General features: G+C 47.6%; 1 protein-coding gene across 2 annotated transcripts in view; it reads left to right on the top strand.

Annotated features, from left to right (window-relative positions):
* Positions 1-20,857, top strand: part of Rptor (regulatory associated protein of MTOR complex 1) — a 329,507-nt gene that overhangs the window by 66,048 nt on the left and 242,602 nt on the right. For both annotated transcript variants that reach the window (XM_078041465.1, XM_005332637.5), the window contains exon 3: positions 7,736-7,818. In XM_078041465.1, the coding sequence (XP_077897591.1) occupies positions 7,736-7,818 (83 nt within the window). The remainder of the gene's footprint in view (positions 1-7,735; positions 7,819-20,857) is intronic.

Here is a 20,857-nt window from a genome sequence, read left to right as displayed (position 1 = left end):
ACTACTGGAGGTCCTGTTTCCTTTTTCACTCAGTGCATTTCATAATCCAGGTGTCATTATCGAGCAATGAGCTGGACTCCCACCCAGGCAGTGGGAGTCTGACCTTTTTGGCTGGCTTCTCTAGCCTTTTGTTTTGTTCCCATCATTCTGTTTTTTTCAGGAGGTACCGGGGATTAAACTCAGGGCACTTGACCACTGAGCCACATTTCCATCCCTATTTTGTATTTTATTAGAGACGGGGTCTCACTGAGTTGCTTAGGGCCTTGCTAAGTTGCTGAGGCTGGTTTTGAACACAAGATCCTCCTGCCTCAGCCTTCAGAGCCACTGGGATTACAGGCGTGGCCACCATGCTCAGTGCTTCCATCATGTTTAAGTACTTCCTTCCTTCCTTCCTGTCTTGCCCAGTTCTTTCCCTACCCTACTCCTAGACTCAGTTCCTCTTAGTGGAAGGTAGTGTATAGAAACCAAGTTGGTGTCATCAGAACTTGGCCCGTGGCTCCCAGGACCTCTCCCTTGGGCGGAGCAGAGTGCCCACGTGTGCCTGTGTAATTTGTGCCTGCACTTCTGTGTGGCGTGCCTTTGTCTACTTCTCTACCAAGTGGTCTGTACTGAAGGCCATTTCAGTTTACCTCATCCTTTGCTCCAACCCTGTGGGGACCATCCACCTTTGTAACTTCTTGCTGTCTCTCCTCCCGTCTGCCCTCCTCATTGCCCGTGGCCAGCACCCTGTCCAGGCCAGCCTTTTGTGGCATACGTGCCTTTTGTGCTTCCTCTGCACAGGCCTTGACCCCTGACTTGACAGGTCACTTTAGGGCCCTGCAGTTTCTTTCATCCTCAAGCAGATATGCCTTCCTGCCTTGCCTTGTGGCTCTAGGATTGTTGATTTTAACATTTTCATCAACTGCTTTGGTTTTCAGGCATGGCCAGTCCAGGCAGTGGTGATGTTCCAGTACCCCAGACCATGAGTCAGGGCCCATCTGGAGAGATGATGGGATTGCATTTTGTATATGGAAAGCTGCTTCTGGAATCCTCAGTGTGGAGTCAACTTCCAGGAGAAAGCTGGGAAAGTGGGTCTGGTTCGAGAAGGGGGGCCCCCTACAGATTGGGGACTTGGGGAGGCCACCTGCTTGGTGTGGCCTGAGACCAGAGAGAGGGAAACAGGTCCCTGAGGGCGCGGAGAAGGTGCAGAGAAGGGCAGTGTGGGGTGGGAGCCTGGATGGGTCCACGGATTAGCTCTGGCCTGCATCATCCCAGCTGTGAGCTGGGGCCTGGTGGATTGCAGTGGCCTGAAGTGTGAAGGTAACTAGGCTGAGGGCTATGCAGTAGCATGGCTGGTGAGGCCAGGAGAGGGGATGCTAGTGACAGGGACCCAGGCTGCATGGCAGGTCATAGTGCAGAGGGGTGGAGAGGAAGCCTCTTTACCGTAGCTGGCACAGCCTCATAAATCACTAAGATGCTGCTGTTCAGAAGGCAGCAGGTCAGCATCTCACGCTTGGTCTTAGCACTTTGTGCTCTGTTACAGATTCCAGCTTTGTTCATTTAGTTATGCTGCACTCCCTGGACTGTTTAGAGCCTTGATTTCTTCACCTGTGAAGTGCAGCTATGCAGGGCTATATGGGGATTGGCTGAGACCGACCTTAGCCCCACATAAAGACTTGTCTTGGCAGGGCAGCCTCCTTATGCCCCTACCACACTTGAGGGCTGCTGCAAGTCCTGCCAGTAGCCAGAGCCATCCGTGTGCCTCTGTGTAGCCGTGTAGCTCCAGACTTTGCTCAGCCCCTCACTATTTATGAAATACAGAGAGATGATATTATGATTAAGAAGATACAGTCATTCCTAGTTTCAAAGTAGCCTTTTTGCCATTATGTATTTTCTCACTCAAAAATTAGTTCTTCAATGTTACACAACTAATTAGTGGCAGAGTCCTTAAAAGCCATAGAGAAATTCACACTGGATCCAGTAGGCAATACTCAGTTAATAAGTCAATTAACAAATGCTTATTAAGTGTGCACTAGATATAAGGTACAAAGAACTATTAAGATTCTTTGAGCAGTGAGCTCTGTTGTATTTTCTTTCAAGTTTTCATTAAAGGATAGCCTACATACAGAGAGGTGCACCTAGCCCACGTGTATTGTCAAAAAGAAGTGTTCCAAACTGATCACATCCATGCAGCCCAGACCCAGAACCCTATTACCTGTGGCCCAGAAGCCCAGTCTTACCCTTTTCCTGTCACCTGGCAGGTGCTGGGGTGGATAGATCCACTTGTGCGCGTCTCTAGGTGTCCCTGCCCCCACCTCTTCTCTTCAGGATCAGGACCAAGTTCAGGAGCCCATGAGACAGTGGTAGGGTCCCTTGGAGACCTCAGGAGCCTGTGTGGGACCACAGTTGGTGCTTGATAGAAGAGCGTAGTTCTTTAAGGAGGAAAGGAGGGTGGCTTGTCTATCAGGTTGTGTATCTCTGAAGAAGACGGGAGGTAGGAGAATATTCTGCCTGGTCCTGTCTGCTAAGTGCCAGCACCACCAATGCCTTCTGTGACCTCGGGCCAAGACACCTGAGAGCTTTCGCTTAAGCTCATGGGTTAGGAGATGGTCTGATCACAGACCATGTTCTTTTCTTTTCTTTTCTTTTTTTTTTTTTTTAAAGAATCTTTTAATATTTGTTGTTTAGTTTTCGGCGGATACAACATCTTTATTTGTATGTGGTGCTGAGGATCGAACCCAGCATGTGCGCTACCGCTTGAGCCACATCCCCAGCCCAACCATGTTCTTTTTGATGTGACATGAAATACAAAGGGGTTATGCTGAAAATCGTGCAGGTAGGAAAAATTTTAAAAAGTGAAAAGTTATATGCCAGGTGACACATCTGCTTCCTACCCACCACACGTTCATTGATTTACTCTCACTCTTCAGAGCCTTCCCGGTTTCCCCACAAACAAAATAGAGACCAAGAAGGTGTTGGAAGGTAGGGGCTAAAATAGCTACAGTTTTAAATCTGTCTTCCCCATCCCACAGGAAAGTCAGCTTCAGTGTATGGGAATCGTCTCTGTAGTGTTCAACGCATCGTTTCCATCACACTCCTTCCCTGCTCTTGCCTTCTCCCTCACACTTCTTCCCCTCTCCCACTCATCTTCATATTCTTGGGGGGAGGCCATCAATTTGACTGCAGGAATTCCCAGTAGATTAAGGTGATAGCCCACTTTGTTGGCCCTCCCTCTGGATACAAAGGTGTCCTGATCCCAGGCCTGGAGTGGGAGCAGTCCCACTGTCAGGCTGCCTCCTCTAGGAGGAGTTTCTGCTAGGTGCTGTGAGGCGCACCCAGAAGGATGACCTCAGCTCCTCTGTGCCCACATGCGGAGGGTGGTGGGGGAGAAGGGCCTTCACCTCCCAGGGTGAAGTTCAAGGGGGAGGGGTAGTTCCAGTCCTTTCTAGGACAGGTGGACCTCCCTCCCTGTGATGTGGTTCATCAGAAGAGCGTGTGCAGGAAGTGCAGTGTGTAGTGAATGCCGCTGGCACAGGCGAGCCTGGGCACACCCCTCTCCCTCCCTCCCCCCTCCATCTCAAAAATTATTATAAGAGTAATGTGTAGGGTATTTTAAGAAATTAGGAAATTTAGAGACTAAAAGCATGAAAAATAGTACCCACACCTGTTTCTTCCTACAAAGAAATTTGTTTTTTTTTTTTTTTTTGGTGTTGGGCATTCAGCCCAGGGGTGCTTTATCACTGAGCCACATCCCCATTCTCTTTATTTTTTAGATAATATCTCAATAAGTAGTTGCTTGGCTGGCTTCAAACTTGTCTTCCTCCTGCCTCAGCCTCCTGAGTTGCTGGGATCACAGGCTTGGCTCTTGTGCCTGGCCTGTTCCCTTTACCACTGTTGGGGCTGTGAGCTGCTGGCCACCCTCCCTGCACAGTAGGAGGGGATCGGGCTTTCTAGCCAATTTTGTGTGATGCGCTATCCATCACGCATGCACAGGCCCTGCTCTTTAAATGCTTCTGTTGTTAAAACTATGTTCTGCTCCCCTTTCTTTGTTTATGTGCTTAGGTAGCCCCTAATTTTCATTTTTCAGATCCCGTCCCTCCCTCACCAGTTCTGTTGTTCAGGTTTCAGCTGACTTGGTTGGGGTTGTTATAATTGTGCTGCAGTCTTAGACCTCTGTTCTGTAGAACAAAGAGAAATGAAAATTAGCATCTTCTTTCTTGTTGAGTATAGCATGTTACTGCGGTTCTTCTACTGCAGGTGCTAGAGCCTGGCTTCTACTCAGTTTCCCTCAAGCAGAGCTGCTCTCCTGAGCTGTGAACTGGAGCTCACAGAGGGGAGGGCCTGGTGCCTCAGGTTGGAGATGTCCTGGATGCCTCAGATGTACCCTAGAGGAGGTGCCTCCAGTTGTACTGTCCTGGCCTGTGGGATGTTATCATTAGTTCCTATTTTTATTTTTTATCAAAGTAATGCAAGTAAATGGTATGGAATGCTGTGATTAAAAATATTTGCGTCCTGCCCTTCTCCAGTGGCGTCTGGTTCTTTGTATATGATTTTTCCATGTAGTCACCAGTTTTCTAGTAATTTGTTATTGCCAGTTTTTCTGTGAACCTGTAATGAGTTTATTTTATTTTTTACATGTGTGACAGTTCGTCTGTCAGATGTTACAATAATTTTTCCAATGTTCAAATATCTATTAGTTTTGTTTTTTAACCTCTCCTCTTGCTCCTGTTGGACTGCTTGGTCTCCAGACCTGTTGTAAGGGACTCAGCTCTTCTTAATGCCCGCCCCCATTTTCTGGAGTCCTTGTTATTTTCTTTTATGGTTTACTTTCTAAGAAATGTGACACACAGACTCTGCATGTTTGCATGTCTGAAAAGACCTCTGTTTTACTACCTCAGAATTGAATGGAATTGCTTTCTTTGAGAATTTTGAAGGCATTGCCCTGTTTTGACTGGCTTCCAGTTTTATTAGGCAGTCCAGAGCTCTCCTAACTCTTGACCCTTAGTTTGTGATCTGATTTTCTCCTGGGCTCTTTCTTTGTGGCTAGTTTTATCAGTGTAGTTGTGGCCTGTCCAGATGTGGATGCCTTTGTGTTTATCCTGTCTATGGCTCACTGAGCTTCTTTGGGCAAATGTGGGGAGTTTTAAGCTATTGAAGCTTTCAGCCTGTGACTGTGAGGACATGACAACAGGATGCCAGTCCTTTTGCTGCTGCCCACAGTTTCCTGCAGGCTCCCCTCTTGGGAGCCATTTACTTTGCACAAAGAGGAATCTCTCATTCTGTGGGGTTTTACAGCAGGTGGCCAAGAAGGGGGAAAGGCTAGCTGAAGGAAAGGTGGGGAAGGTGCTGCTTGGGAGGGGAGTTGGGCAGAGCTGTGGTATATGCCCCCAGGCTTGGCATGGAACCTGTGGGTCGCCCCATAAAGTGCAGAGCGTGACTTTGCTGTGTGTGTGGTGTAGCGACTTTGGAAGAACAGGGGCAGGGGATGTCGGGGTACGTATGCAAGAGGGAAGAGTTGTGTCCACTGCTACGATCAGAGAGTGTAGAAGGGTTAGGAGGATGGAGGCCCTGTCAGAGGCCCTGGTTGCTGGAGTGAAGTGGTTGCTTCTGAGGGTGCGAGAGGGGACAGCTGCTTGGTGCTTCGAGGTCTTGTTACACTCTGACTGTCCAAGCCTGCAGTGTTCACCTGAAGGAGACATTTCTGAATGCAGTGTGCATAATTGAGTCAGAGCCCATGGGGGCTCTGCTGTGGGAGAGATTGAACACACGAGGGTGGGCAATGATGAATTTGGTTTCTGGGGGAGCCCAGATCACCTATGGAAGGAGTCTCCAGGAGAGGAGCGTTCTCCTTGTCTAGCAGTCTGATCTGTTCCCTTGAAAGATTGCTTTCAAATTTGCAACCAGAATCTCTGTTGAAAACAAACTTGCAGTCATTCACAAAGTGGGTCTCCAAGATGAGACCTACTGTATAATGACATCAGGATGTTCTTGTCCCCTATGACAGATTGCAGTGGCTAGAAAGGCCCTGAGGGTAAAGACCACTGGAGCCAGCAGGGTCAGCAATTCTTTGCTGTCATTTTGTTTGCTGCTAGTCATTTGCAAGTTAAAAAAAAAAATCAGTTTTTAATGAAGATTGCCCTTGATAAAGCAGAAAAACATATTAGTTTTGTTAAAGTTCATCTGTCAAATGTGTGCTTTCCATAACTTACTGTGCTGAATTGGGCGTCTCTGGAAGCGCAGCTGTGGGTGTTGGAGCTGCTGCAGGGGCAGCCGTGAGTGCCCTTCCTGGCCTGCGGTGTTCAACTGAAGGAGACATTTCTGAATGCAATGAGCCTGTCACATTAAGTAGACCAACTGATAGTATTTATTGTTAGTGATAAATTTTAAAGTTTTAAAACAAAAAAAATTGGAATTTGGGGCTGGGGTTATGGCTCAGTGGTAGAGTGCTCGCCTACACGTGCGAGACCCTGGGTTTGATCCTCAGCACCACATTAAAAAAAAAAATAAACAAGTGAAATAAAAAAAATTTGGAATTTGAAAACTGGTGTTTGCCACTGTGAGTTGGTGGCTTCTCAGTCTTGGAGGACTTCTGGTGAGATGTGAGGAGTCATTGAAGTCGGTGTTTGAAAATATCAGAGAAGGGAGCTAGTAAGGTGTGCTGCACAGTGAGCCCATGTTTTTCAGGTGGACAGTGCCCGGTGATGCAGAGTCGTCTGGAAGAGGTGGCCACTAGATACCCACTGCCATGACTTTGCCTCACACATGACCTCACAGAGGCTACGGCCCCTGGAGTAGTGTCAGAGGAAAGCCTGCCTAGCTAAGCTAGGATCCCCCCTATTCTAGTGGTGACTCCTGTGAGGTGGGGCCGTGGGAAGATGTGGGCAAATGCAGAACCTGCCAGGAGAGCCAGCTGCTGCCTGGTAAACTCAGCCCTAAAGAACCTTGTGAAATGTGCTGTGCCACTTCTTACTAAATGGTTTTTGAGAAACCATGGTTATTTTTCATCAGAAATATTCAAGTTAAAATATAGTGGGTTTGTACTGTCTTTGAAAAATGAATAAAGAAATAGGAAAAATTTTCTCATCTTAGTTTCTAGTACAGTAAACACTGAAAGAAGCAGCCACATAAACAAAGGCTCTTTGGGGTCTTCAGTCACAGACAAGTTTGAGAGCCACAGGCTTGGAGTTCCTAGTGCCAGAAGCCACTTGGGAAGTAAGCAGCGAGGCACAGATGTATGTGTGTGTGCAAGGCTGGGTTTTGTGGGAGAACTCAAGAGTACAGATGGAAATTATTAGAATGTGCCACCCCTTTACTCGTTTTTTTTTTTCTTTCTTTCTTTCTTCTGTCCCTGCACACCAGAGAGCTGTGGTCTGAGTTTGTGCTGTCCCTGGAGGACTCCTTTGTGTAGGTCTCTGTCCTGACAAAGGTGCAACCCAGACCTTTTATGACAGATCCTGGACAGGAGCAGGAGAGTAGGACAAGGGGAGTACCAGAAAGCAGCAGGTGCAGGGACACAGGCCAGCAGGGCTGGAGGAGAGCAAGCACTGTGCCGGTGATTTTAATAACGGTGTTTTTGTGAGCATGGTAGCAAGCCTGTTTGGGCACACTTGCAGTTCCATGAATGCTGGCTGATAGACCTGAGGCTGTAGTGGTGACTTTGAAGTGAACTGTGGGAAGAGGATGCTCTGGGGAGGGAAGTTTTGGCAGCAGAGGAAATGCCTGTTAAAGAACTTTCTCCTTTTCATTGCTCCCGCAGATCCTTTGTCAATGGGTCCTCAGAAAGCTCTGGAAACCATCGGTGCAAATTTACAGAAGCAGTATGAGAACTGGCAGCCGAGGGTAAGTCTGCTGTATTTGTTCTTCCTTTTCTTTCTTACAAGGAAACTTCAGTTGCTTGGTCTCAAGCCATCTTTGAATCCAAGCAAGACTCTCCAGGGACGGCACCTCCTTGCAGGCCTGCCTGGCACTGTTGCCTGCTGGTGTGCTTTAGTGTGGTTTCTGACGGCGGCGGCGGCGGCGAACATGTCGCTGAGTTATGCTTGGGGTAGACTATTTTGTGTAATCCCCCTCCCCTAAATATTTAGAAGAGAAAATATCCTTTATATTACTATTAAATCAAGGTTTTTATTTTGCACAGGAAATGTAGTTTCTGTAACCAGGTAGCGCTATCCTTCCAGTCTTCAGTTTTTAGATAGGAGGAAAAAGCACCCAACGTTAAAGGCTGACACCTATCATATGCTTAGTCTTTGATTCAGAAGTCAGGCTCTTTAGGAAGCTAGCTACCAATTAGTGTGTTTTAGTTGCTTATATCTTACAGTTTTTTCTTTTTAAAGAAAAGCAACTGTGTTTAATTGCCTTTAAGATCGTGGTTATTTGTAAACTACCCAAAGACCTATTTCTTTGTCCTTTCTCATTAACTGGTTTGAGGACTTCATAAACTTCTTAGGAAATCCGAAACTTGGGATGCTTGTGGCAGGGCGTGATTCTGGAATCACCTGCCAGGAGTGTTGGGAAGAAGGGGGCCTGGCTGTGCACCCCAACTGGGTTTCAAACCCACCCTCCTAGGTCGGGGGCCTCCTGGAAACAATGGACTTATAGAGCCTGCTTAACACTTGCCTGCTATGTCTTTGATTGGTGGATGTTTATTCCACAAATCTGGAATTTAGGGGTTTCTTATCTACCATTCACATTCTTCAAATAACAGGGCCTGCTGTCATTCCTGCTCTAGCTCTGGTGGCCAGGTGACTCATTATTAGCAAACAGTCCTATGCCTTTGTGCTTTGCATTTCCTGTGGTCAAGTCAATAATAATGGACCTTTATTTTTCAGAAGGCAGATTCTCAGTGCTTATTTTGATATGTGCCTAAAGCGTTTGCTTTCTTCTCTCTCAAATCCGTTGCCTCTTGATGGTTTCTAGAGAAATTCTATAGTCCTTTTCTTGAGAATATAGCCCATTTTAGGGGTTGGATGAGGACAGGAGGGATTTCAATGGTGTGCATTCCTTTAAAGATAGTTGAGATGCTTAGTATTTCAGTGAGAAAAGCTTCTTGGAGGATCTCAGCAAGATGAGACTGCACTTGAGGGAGAGTGGGTAAGAGTACCAATGTTGGAAGCTGCTAGCATTGTATGAATGTAAAGAAAGCCCTTTCTGACTCAGCTGCTTCTGGCAGCTCCTGGTTTTGACTTTCTGTGATTGAGTTTTGCTGGGTATATTTAAGATAGAGTGTAATTTTGGATCTATGTAACCAGATACATTCAGGTCTTCCCATTGTTCTTTGTTGTTTTTATTACTTTCTTCCTTTTAAAGGCTTACTTCATAAGAAAAGGTAGTTTTCGTAACATACATGTTTGATACTTCAGGATGTCAATGTTTATTTAATTTGATATGATCCACAGTGTTTTGGACTGCTAAGAGTTGATTACTGCTAGCCTTATCATTAGTTTAGCTTGGCAGGTGTCAGATGGTCCAGCTGGCAAATGGAATCTTCTAGAGGAGGACCTATTGTTATTTTTAATTCTGAGTTTCTAAGAGCAACTTTCTTCCCTGGCATTTGGAGGAGGCCTTGTGGTGTAAGACAGGGCACACTGTGTATAGAAGGGATGCTGGACAGAGATAGCATGTGGAATCATGTCAGATGGGATAGCAGCATAGCCATTCTGGGACAGTGGACGCAGGTCTAGAGGGTGAGGTCCTCAGATGGGAAATTGGCTCAAGTGAGCAGCTCTGTTGGAGCTGCAATCTGGTTTTCTGAAAAGGCGAGGGTTTGAAGGGTCAGTAAGATGGAGGCTATTTCAAGATTTTAGAATGTTTAGAAAGAGGTTTTAGTTGCCAGCGCAGATGGGATTCCTCCAGGGTTGGTTCAAAAAGTGGAATCTGAATGAAGTATTGGCTGCAGCCTAGCAAAAAGCTGTGCGTACCAACCAAGTAGGGTTTTCCCTGCATCCATTCCTGCATTCAGCAAGCCAAAGCACATCCGTGCATACTTACTATTTAGCATTCGTTTGTAAGTATGCTAAAAATGTTCTAAAATTTCCCACTACAAACCGTTTTAACACCTGTCTATTTCAGAAACAAGCCTAAGGTTGAAGTCCCCTTTGTTAGGTGTGAAACATGGGGCTGTGCCACAAGCACCTGGTGAGGACAGTGCCTGCCCTGCTGCACGAGGCACACTCTTCCATTCATAGGATTTCATGTGGGTTGCAGAAGAGAGCAAGGCCGGCCTGGCATCCATCAGTGCTGCTCCTGTTTCCTGACAAGGTTGCAACCAGACAGGAGGCGATTACCAGGCTCCTGCATGGGGCACAAGGTGTTTGATCCCAGTGTAAATCAGGGTCCTTTGAAACATTGCAAAGCTAAACACGCACTGCTTTATTGTACTCTGCAGGGCTTTTGAGTTTCTGCAGTAATAAAGAGAGGTTGATGTGCCATCTGCAACAAAACAATGGGGACGTTATTAAATTTCCTAAATCTTTGATGTAAAGACCCATAGATCTGGTTTTCTCTTTCTCTGTGCTTTATTGCAAGACTCACAAAGGTTGGGCAATTTGCAATAAGGTCATTTTCATTAATGTTTGCTGAAATTGGTGCCCGCCTCCACACTGCCGTAGGTGGGAGTAGAGAGGGGGCCTGTTGACCTCAACACAGCTCCTATCCAGGAGGTGCAGGAGACCTACCGGGCAGCCTCCTAGCGCCCCTGGGCATTGCCCTGCAGATGAATGATTTCCTTACTTGTTCTGGGATGCTCAGACTTCTTTCCTCTTACATTTTTAGCTGTGAAAATTCAAAATTAGATATTTTTGATAAGGATGATTTGGGTTTAGGAAGAAATTTAGAGGAACCATAGCGATTATATTTATTTTGGAAGGCTGCCAGACTCTATCTGGCCCTGATTTCCTTGCCTGGCTGATTGAGCCCTTTTCTAAATAATTTATCAGTTTACCACTGGTAAAATATTTCTTCTGTTAAATTTAAGACTTTGCCTTATTACCTTTAGGTACATAAATTTGTGTTCTGCAGAAGATTGAAGGAAAAATGCCAACTGTTGTTTCAGCTGAAAATTCTGCAGTAAAACCTCCCTCATTTCATCATGAGCCTCAAGCAAAAGTTTTATTGGGAGCTGGGAGTAGGAGCTCATAAAGCTGGGCGTATACAGTGAAGAACTTATCCTTTTAAGAGTTTGTCCAACAAACTCTTGGGGGTTGTGGCCAACAGGAAGAAGCCCCCTCACTAGGTCTTCTTTCTTCAAAAGCAGGAGCAGAAGGCCTCACGCTTCTGCTCGGGTGAGTTTCATTTTTCTGATGGCTTAAAAACAAGTTCATGCTGAGCACGGTGATGGTGGCACAAGCCTATAACCCCAGCGATTCTGGAGGCTGAGGCAGAAGGATCTCATGTTTCAGGCTAGCCTCAGCAAGTTAGCGAGACTCTGTCTCAAAATAAAGAATAAAAAGGCTGGGGATGTGGCTCAGTGGTTAAGTGCCTTATTACAAAAAAGCACAAAAACAACTAAAAAAACTATACATTCACATGGGATAGTTATCATTTACCCAGGAAGTGACACTTCCACTGTGGGCAAGTATCTGAGGTGGCCACCAGCAAGTCCCTGTGTCCATCAAAGAGGCAAGACACTTTGGTCGTGAAGCCCTTTGCTTGGGAGCCCTGCTCCTCTTGACCAGCCATGAGTGGTGAAGACAGCCCTTCCTCTGCAGTAGCTGCAGGGTCTGCAGGCACCGACTGTCCACTTGAGTGCCTCTTGAGATGCCTAGCAGTTCTTAGGGGTCATACACCTGAGACCCCTAAGAACTGGTGGATTATACTGAACAGGTTTTAGATTTTAGCTTCTCTTCAGTTTATCGTTCTTCCTGGATCTGTGAGATGATTTGTGGTCAAGGAATGAAAGTTTTATTTTCCTACTAGATAAATATGGGTTTTTCAGATCCTTATGCCAAGCAGAGAAAAGTCTCTCCAACAAAGCACTAGAGTAGAAACTACCGTTGGGTCCAATGTATGAGCAGCCCTCCTCTCTCGGTGTGGAGTTGTTCACATACCTCTTGAGCCTCATGGAATGAACTGAGGCTCCTGGGAAGGCTGGGCACCCACACTCTCATTTCCATTTTGGTCATTTCCAGACTTGTCCTTTGGATTTTGGGTAGGAGTTGTTGGCAGAACCTGGTGTTTGTATGGAATTCTGTATTACCATGGGGTGGTAGTTAAGGACAGCTGGAGTCTAGGCTTTCCCACTCTCCCCCTGCAGTGAAGTGATTGCTGGACCTGCCCAGGCTAGAGGAGGGATCAGTGGCTGCTAAATGAGGAACAGAGAGCCAGGGTTAGGAAGGCATGCTCTCAGCCCAGTCCTGACTGGGCCCTGGAGACTGCTGTTGGGGGTCTCTTAGATTCCTGCTTTCCCTGGGCTGATCATCTTTCCCAAGATCCACAGGTCCTGGGTACCTGCTCTGGAGGCAGGAGTAGGGGCGGAGCAGTAGCTATCAGTATCACTAGCTCTCCTACTTGGCTCCATCCCCCTATCCCAATGTTCTGGATTAAATTTTATACAGGGTGCAGTAAAGACCCGTAATTGAGCTCTCTCTTTTCTTAGGATTTTCAGAGTCAGGTATGGGTAATGTAGGAAGAAGCTAAGGACGGGTTCTATAGGACTTGGGCGGCACTCCAGTGTGCACTGTCACTCTATAGTACCTTCTGCTTGGGACAGGCGCATTAACATTAGTCCAAACTGACAGTGCAGCTCAGCTGGCAAGTATGCTCCTGTGTGGGTGTCATCCTGATGTGCTGCCAAGGTGGTGTCACAGCATTGTCCTCCTGGTCTGGCTGACAGCCCTGGCCGGCTCTCTCTCCTTTTGCCTTTGCCAGCCTGGTTTTCCTTCTCTGAGGTTCGAGGTTGGGCTTCATGTACCTGTTTGCTTTTTGTGACAAACTGCAAATGAGGAATCCTAGCAAAAGGCAGAGCTGTGGGTAGATGGCTCATGGTTGCGCAGCACTTGGCATCTTGTTCTTGTGAAGTTTGCATGACCGTGTATACTTGACTTGTGGCTGTCTTGGGGTTAACCATTATGTTTTGACTGCTCTCTTTAGCTCTTCCTGCCCAGATGTGAAGAACTGTACTGGTGACAACCATTCATTTGTAATTTTGCTCTGGCCTCAATCATGCTCCATCTTTCATTCATCTTCTGCCCTCTCTTCCACCCTTCTCGCCTGGCAGCTTTTCCACGCATTGTGTTCAGGGAGGATTCTGAGTTATACTTTTGAGCTGGGAGCCTTCTTAGTCAGCTCTGCCCACGCGCTTCCTGTCTTGCCAGGTCCCCAGAGGCTGTGGTAGGAGCAGCCTCCTGGAAGAGGAGCTTACATTCTGAAAACCAGTTTATACCAGACTCTGCAGGAATCCCTCCTGCTGCCTTCTAGGAGAGCATGCAGGTGTGTCTCAGTCACCATTCAGCAGCTTAGTGACACCACCTGTAAATTCTTTAAAAAAAAACCATACACATTTTAAAACAGAAGAAAAGAAGGACTCCTTTTGTACTGTCCAGAGAGTGCCTGGCCTGTAGGGCAATGTGAACGCTCTGTGATGTCAGTCCCTTAAGCTGTTCTGGGAAGGCGCACCTCTTTGCCACTGTTTGTTGGACTCTTGCGCTCTAGGGCAGCTGGCAGGGCTCATGACTGTCCACTTAGAATTTCTTGCTGTTTTTAGTGGTGCATCAACAGAACTGTTCTCAGCTGGTTCAGTCGGTGGCCCTCCTTCTTCCAGGCCCACAGCCTTGCTGAGCTGTGAGCATTTGCACCCCGCCCTTTGTTGGCATTTGCCTTTGCCTGACAGGGAGCTCCCCAGGATGGGGGTCCTTTCTGCTGCTGTGCTGGCATGGGAGTTGGGTAATGGAGTAGCAGCTATGGCCAGATAAGGACATGTTCACTTTGGGCTTTGCTACTTCCTAGAAATGTCACTTTGGCACAGTACTACTGGACCTTTTAAGATTTGCAAATGTAAATTGAAGGTCATTGGGGAGAGCAAGTGACTAGTGTGTTTGCACCAGGAGGGGCCCAGAGGGCAGTGGCAGTGGCTTCCCAGTCCTCCTTTTCTCACTGTCAAGATGAGAGGTGCCCACTGCCACTCCAGAACATTCTGCCCAAGAGGACTGCTTTCTTGCCTTTACCACCTTTTGTGTCCCACGTCATCCTTCTCCTTGGGCATCTGCTTCCTACCCCTCCTCTGCTAATCAAACTCCTTTATGCACACTGTTGCTGGCTTGAAATAGGGCTTAGTTCTGTCCTTAACAAGGCCTTCTCTTCCTGTTCCTTTTATCAAGGAAGTAGTCTGTGTGCGGGACCCCGTACTGTCAGTCTGAGCACTGAACTGCAGCTGGGCCTCTGTAGTGAACCTGGGGGCTGTGGTCTGGAGTGATGGGTAAATGTCCCTGAAGGACAGGAGGTGCCAGGGCCAGGTCTGGAGGTGCTGACAGGAGGCAGAAGTGAGAAACGTTTTGGGATGCTGATTTGTGTCCCATATGCTTATTGTGTGCTACCAAGAGGAGTCATAAGATCTCACTGCAGCCAGATGAGGAAGTGCTGAAGCAGGGGTAACTGGTAGTGGACTGGAGGGTCAACCCCTTAGAAGCTTCATGATGCTTGCCTTCTGCAGGGACCCAGGTGTCAAATGTTTACCTCTGGGTGTTCACCAAGGCTTCTGCATACCTCCCTCAGAAGCATCAGGATGTACTTGTTGGGCTGGGGCTGGGGCTCAGCGGTAGAACACTTGCCTAGCATGAGTGAGGCACTAGGTTCCATCCTCAGCACCACATAAAAATAAATAAAATAAAGGCATTGTGTACATCTACAACTTTTTAAAAAAATAGATCTTTAAATTTTATTTATTTATATGTGGTGCTGAGGATAGAACCCAGGGCCCCATACATGCCAGGCAAGCGCTGTACCTCTGAGCTACAACCCCAGCCCCCAAACTTTAAAAAAAAAAAAAAAAAAAAAAAGATGTACATGTTGGTGACACACAGTGTAGGATTCTTAAAAATAATTGTATAATGCAGTGGCTTTTAGTTTTAGCGCAACCATCAGTACTACCTAATTCCAGAACCTCTAGATCACTGCTGAAAAGAAACCACATTCCATCTTTATGTGGGAGTTTTCATTATAAATTTTGTTTTATAGACAAAATCTTTACCTACCAAAAGAATCCAAGGAGAAACTTTGATAACCAAAGAGAAATAATGCAAGATTTAAGGAGATTAAAGAGCCATAAAGGAATGTTTTGTAGAACTTTGCAAATAAGTTGGAAAATCTGTATGAGATATATAACTTCTAGGAAAATATAAATGACCATAATTAACCCCAGAAAAAGAAGTAACTCAAAATTAAGAGTAACTCAGTAAACAGAAGTTTAGAATGTTCTCAAGGGGTTCTTCTACTCCTCTTTCCAAAACTTTTCAAACTTTCTGAGTCTTAAATTCAGTGATGGCAAGATGTCCAACAAGCAAGGTACAAAAGAAAAAAAGTTGTTCAGCTTTCTTCATGTATGCATATAAAACTGTTAGACATCAACTCTTTCTGCTTATCAAATTAATGTGTGTGTGTGTGTGTGTGTGTGTGTGTGTCTGTCTGTCTGTCTGTCTGTCTCTGTGTGTCTGTCTGTGTCTGGATGGGAGGGTAGTTGGATGGATGAAGGGTAGGTAGATGGATGGCTAGGTGGATAGAGTAGATGGTACGTAGCTCAGTAAACCTGTGGATGGGTGGAAGGATTGGTGGACGATAGGATGATAGGCAAGTAGGTAGAGTGGTAGCTTGGTAGCCTGTCTTTCTGCTCACTCAGGTCCCCTGCAGTGACCGTGGGAGTAGAGAGCGGAGCCAGTGCTGTCCTTGGTCTTTCTCAGTTTTTGCTCATCTCTTGATGTCTTGCTGTGTTGATGGGTCAAAATTTGTTTCGAATCTTCTATTCTGACTTCAGAATCTGACCCCCGAATAAACTATGATTATTCTGGGGTGAGTGCCATATACCTTACATTTAAAAATCCTGATCATGTTTTACTTGAATAATAGGCAGGTGACTTAAAACATCTGTCCTTCCCATGTCATCTTAGAGATGACATGGGACTTCTGTGTGTACTGTTCCACTGCTTTTACCCTCTTTCTTGCCTCTGTGCCAGGATGCAGCATGGTAGGCTGGGCGGCTTCAGTGTGGGGCCTGCCTGTCTTCTTTGCATTTCTTGCCTTCCTTCCTGACCCTTCTCCAAGACATGGAGGCTGTGGTTAGAAGTCCATGCTGATTTATTCCATGGTTGGCATTGCCCTGTGGGGCCTGTGCTAGCTCAAGAGGCCCAGTGGATGGATCAGGAGGGCCCCATGTGGCAGCCTGTTCCCTTTTACTTTGTTTACCAACATCAAGATGAAAAAGGCAGAGCTTGTCATGGGCATTTTAACTCAGTTTCGCTCAGAGTTTTTGTCATTTTTGAAGATTAGAAATCCTTTTATTTTCCTAGCTCTATGTTGCTTATTTAAATTTGAGTGTGCTTCTATTTGGTCAGCTGGTATGAATTCTTTGCATTTGAAATGAAGGTAGATAGAGAAAGAGGTTGACTAGGGACCCTTGTGTGGTTTGAACATGCCTTCTGTGGACCCTCGTTGGGAAGGGTTTGAGCTGGTGGACTCTGAGTAGGACTTGGAGGCTTTACAAGGACAGGAAGATGTTTTGTAAAATAGACTTTGTAAGTAGGGTGAAAGTAGGAAAGTAGGAACTCAGTGCCATGACAGCTGGCCATGAGGCCCACCTGTGGAGGGACTCTGAGTCCTGATTGTGCAGTACCAGTGACAGCATCCGAACCTGCAGATGGGAGTCTGTAATGTGGAAGAGCCCCAAAGATCCCCAGAACACAAAGCCACACTACCCACAGTCGGGCGCACAGAGTGCCCTGAATGACATGCAAACCCAAGCTCCAAGGGGGGAAGCTGGCCCAGCAGAGTGGGCTCCTGAACACCAGGGAGAGAAGCCTTAGGAGAGCTCAAGCCCCTCAGCCTCTCAGCTTTCCCCTTGTGTGGGTCAAGAATGAGAGCACTAGGTGGTCTCCCGGCTCACCGTCACTCTATCGAGTGTCCGCCTCAGCTTCCAGTTGAACATCTCCCCCACAATGATACATAAAACACCGACGCAGCAGACAGTCCTTGACGCCTTTCATTCTATGAGAAAACAGACTGTCTAGTGGAAATCACAGCCACATCTTTAGAGGAGCAGAGATGGGACAGCTTGGAGCTCTATGATGAGCTGATGATACCTTAGGCTCTCCTACAGCTCTTCCCGGAACCCCCTTTGCCTCCCAGCCACCCGCGCCCTCATTTTCCATTTCCTTTTTATATGCCCCCAAACACCACCTCAAATCATCCTTCCTATAAGGATCACCATGGTTCTGTTCTTCACTTACTGAAAGCAAGTAAAAACAGGGCCGCATCTGAGCTCTGGCCTGGCCACTTCTCCCTCCCGCACCCCCCGGCCACTCATGGGTGTGTTTTTCTTCCCTGCCTTGCATCCCCCTGTCTGCTTCCTCACCCTGTGTCCCCTGCTCATCCTCTTTAGCCAGTGCTCACTGCTCGCCCACCCACTCAGGCTTCTCCTTTGTGCTGCCTTATGTGCGTCAACCCCGGGCCCACGCTCAGGAGTGGAGATGGCGGATGGTCAGGCTGGGCTGTGGCCCACTTGGTGTGCTAGCATTTGGGGGCTGTTTGAAGAGACTTGTTCTCATATTCTGTATGGGTCCTGGGTGAGTGGGGAGGGGAGGGTGGTTCTGGATCAAAGCACCAGGGGTGATGGTGGGGCACACAGGATTCCCTCTAGGTGTCAGTCAGGGAAGGAGGGGCAGCAGGCTGAGGACCCTCTCGGGCCTTCAGAGGAGGCAAGGGGCCGCCCAGACCAGAGTGCACTCCTGGCCAGCCCTGCCTCACTGTGGCCACTTCCCTGGTGGAACTCTGACTGGGAGAGTACTGAATTGTACTGGGCTTTTGCCACCATGGCTGGGGCCTGCTTCTTCCTGAGTTTGCTCCTGAGGATTTTTTCACGTGTTCCTGGCTCAACACCATAGAGGCTGTGTTCCTGTGGGAGAGGGGTCTGTCTCTTTCCCTGCCATTTGCCATGGGTTTCAGAAGGTGCATGGATTCGCCTGTTGGTTGTCAGGTTGTTCACAGGGCTCCTGGTTCCCCAGCACAGGCCCTGTGTTCATGGCCCTGATGTGATGGCTGTGGTCAGTGATGCTGAGCATCCCGTGGTGTGTGGCTCTGCCTTGTGCATCAGAGATGCACAGTGCTGTACACCAGGTCCTCAGGCCCTTAGTCAGGACAACAGGGCTGGACTTGCACCAAGTCTGTTCTACTTTCTGTTTATGTACTCCATGTCTCTTCACATGTCTTACTTTCTGTATGGGTCCTGGGTGAGTGGGGTTCCAGTAGCCGTCTGCACACTTTTTCCAGCCGTGTTCAGATGTCATGTACCTGCAATGGACTGCACAGACCTTAAGCATTTGGTTTGAGTTTGGCAGTTGTGCAATTCTGTTTAATACACTGAAAACTATCAAGATAAAGAACATTCTGGCCTCCAGAAGGCACCCTTCTGCCCTTCCTAGGCAGTGCCTCCTGGTCAAGGCTGTCCACCTTCTGGAAGCCCTTCGTCTCTGGACAGGTCTGACCTGTCCTTGGGCTTTGGGCAGATGAGCATTCGCTGGCTGCTTTCTACTTGGCTCTTTGCAGCCGCACAGTGTCTTTGAGCTCCCTTCATGCTGTCACCTATGTGGGTGGTTTGCTTCTCTTTACTGCCAAGTGGCTTTGTTGTCCGATGAACCAGAATGTGTCTCCATTTTCCTGCAGACACACATTTTGGCTGTTGTGAATCAGGCTGCTGTGCGTGTTGGGTAAGACACCATGTGGGCATATGTCTACGTCCTCTTGAGTAACTGGGCTTGGGGTTGCAGGTCAGCGTGTGTCTCCAGGAACCCTGTGCAGGCAGCTCCAAGTTGGGAAGAGAATGCCAAGAGGCACCTTGTTCTCTGCCAAGCAGGCACTGCCCAGGAGCAGTTTCTCTCCTTCCGCTGGAGGTGTGGAAACATGAACGTCAGCGATGTTGGGTTGACTTTAGATGAATGCTTAGGTGAGCTGGCAACTTACTCTCACCTCACGGTACCGTTCTTGCAAGGGCCTCAGTGCACAGTGGGAGCATACACATGGGAGTCTGGCTTAGGAGGTGACCAAATAGTTGCTTTACCCTGACTGCCTTCAGAAACAGAAGTGACTTATGTCTTCAAAGCTCCAGGGCCCACCCTGTTCATAGCCTCCTGTCTTCTGGAGGCCATGTGGGACTAGGCTGCACCTCCTTGCTTTTCTGTAGGGTGCCTGGGACCTGCCGCCTGCTTGTACACAGTGCGCTTTGCATAGTCCTGTGTGGAGATTTGTCTGGGCTGCCTTGGGCTGCCTTAGTCTCCCCAGCTTCCACGGCTCTGCAGGGGATCCCCAATGACGGCAGAGTGGAGTGTGCTCCGTGCAGCGTGGCCGATGGCCAAGGAGCAAAACACCTGCATGGCTGTTGATGCAGACTGTGGGTCTCCCTCCTACCATGCCTAGTCTTGGTGGCCTCTAAAAAGGACAAGGGTAGGGGGCCTTTCTGTAGCAACTCCAGTCCACAGTCAGGGCCCAGCACAAGTATGCCAGTGGTGTCTGCTTGTGTTCCCAGTTTGAGTAGCAGAAGCAAACCCCAAAGAATCATTTTCTGCTTCAGTGCTGAGGGACTGGGGGGGATAGCCACTGTCTTCTCCCTATCCCTCCTCTCCTGCCTCCTCCCCTCCTACCTGTTCTCCAAGAAGTCCTGAGCACTCAGAATCTTCCTCAGAGGGCTTGGAGAGGGCTGGGAATGAGGAGACCTAGGGGTCTCCATAGGAGCTCCACTCTGGAGGTGGCTCAGTTGGAAGACGGACATTTATAACCACAGGGGTTAACTGCAGAACGCCTGAGGTGACTTGTAGAGAGCCCTTGGTTCTGCAGGAGGAGCTGGAATTTTTCTTACAATTTTTCTTGTTATAAGGTGAACAATATGCTTTTGTAAATTTTGAGTCTAAACAGTTAGTTGACGGTGCCTTTCAAAAGGAAAAAAAAATCCCTATGTGTTCCTGAGCTGGGGACCCACATTTCCCCTCCCTGCTTTCTCTTTCCTCTGCATTGTATTTGAAAGGAGGTCAGGAAGCAGGTAACTGTTGCCTTTCTCCAGTGCCAATCAAGGGTGTCCCTGTTGTCTACAGGCGGGTTCTCCAGGCTCCCTGTCAACTTCATACGCATCCCTGTGCGTCTCTGCTTCTGCTCTTCAGAGCCAGAGAGGGTTCCTGAGGAGCACAGGGGAGGCTCCCAGCCTGTGACTCTGCCTCATTGTGGGGTGCCTCCTAAGCACTCTTCTTGTTTTAAAACTGATATAAACTATTAACAGCTCTAGAAAAACCCTTATGGGAAGTATGCACTTGTCCGCTGGCCTTTAGACCACCTGCCTGCCTTTCTCCCTTCCTTCTTTCCCCTGAGGGGAACCTGCAGGCTGAGGAGGCAGGACACATTCTTATCTTCAGTGACTCTCCTGAGAATAGCCATTTCTTCTGTCTTTTTAGTGTGAAATATTAAAAACAACACAAAAAAAAACTTGTCAATTGGTGTTACCTAAAAAGGTTACCTTTCTCCAAATTTGTGAAAATAAATTATATATATTATTCTGTCTCTCCTGCTAGCTAGAGTTTGGGAAGACTGTTTCTCCTTTCTGCCAAGTCTGCTGAAGACATAAGGAGATAGAGATTAGCAGAGGTGCTGGGATTAATCACTGATGTCTTGCTGTGAGCATGGGGAGTGTGAGTTC

The sequence above is a fragment of the Ictidomys tridecemlineatus genome, chromosome 3, assembly GCF_052094955.1.
Source record: "Ictidomys tridecemlineatus isolate mIctTri1 chromosome 3, mIctTri1.hap1, whole genome shotgun sequence".
NCBI classification, from domain to species: domain Eukaryota; kingdom Metazoa; phylum Chordata; class Mammalia; order Rodentia; family Sciuridae; genus Ictidomys; species Ictidomys tridecemlineatus.
Note: the sequence above shows the minus strand (reverse complement) of the source record. Positions and strands in the feature narration are given on the sequence as shown.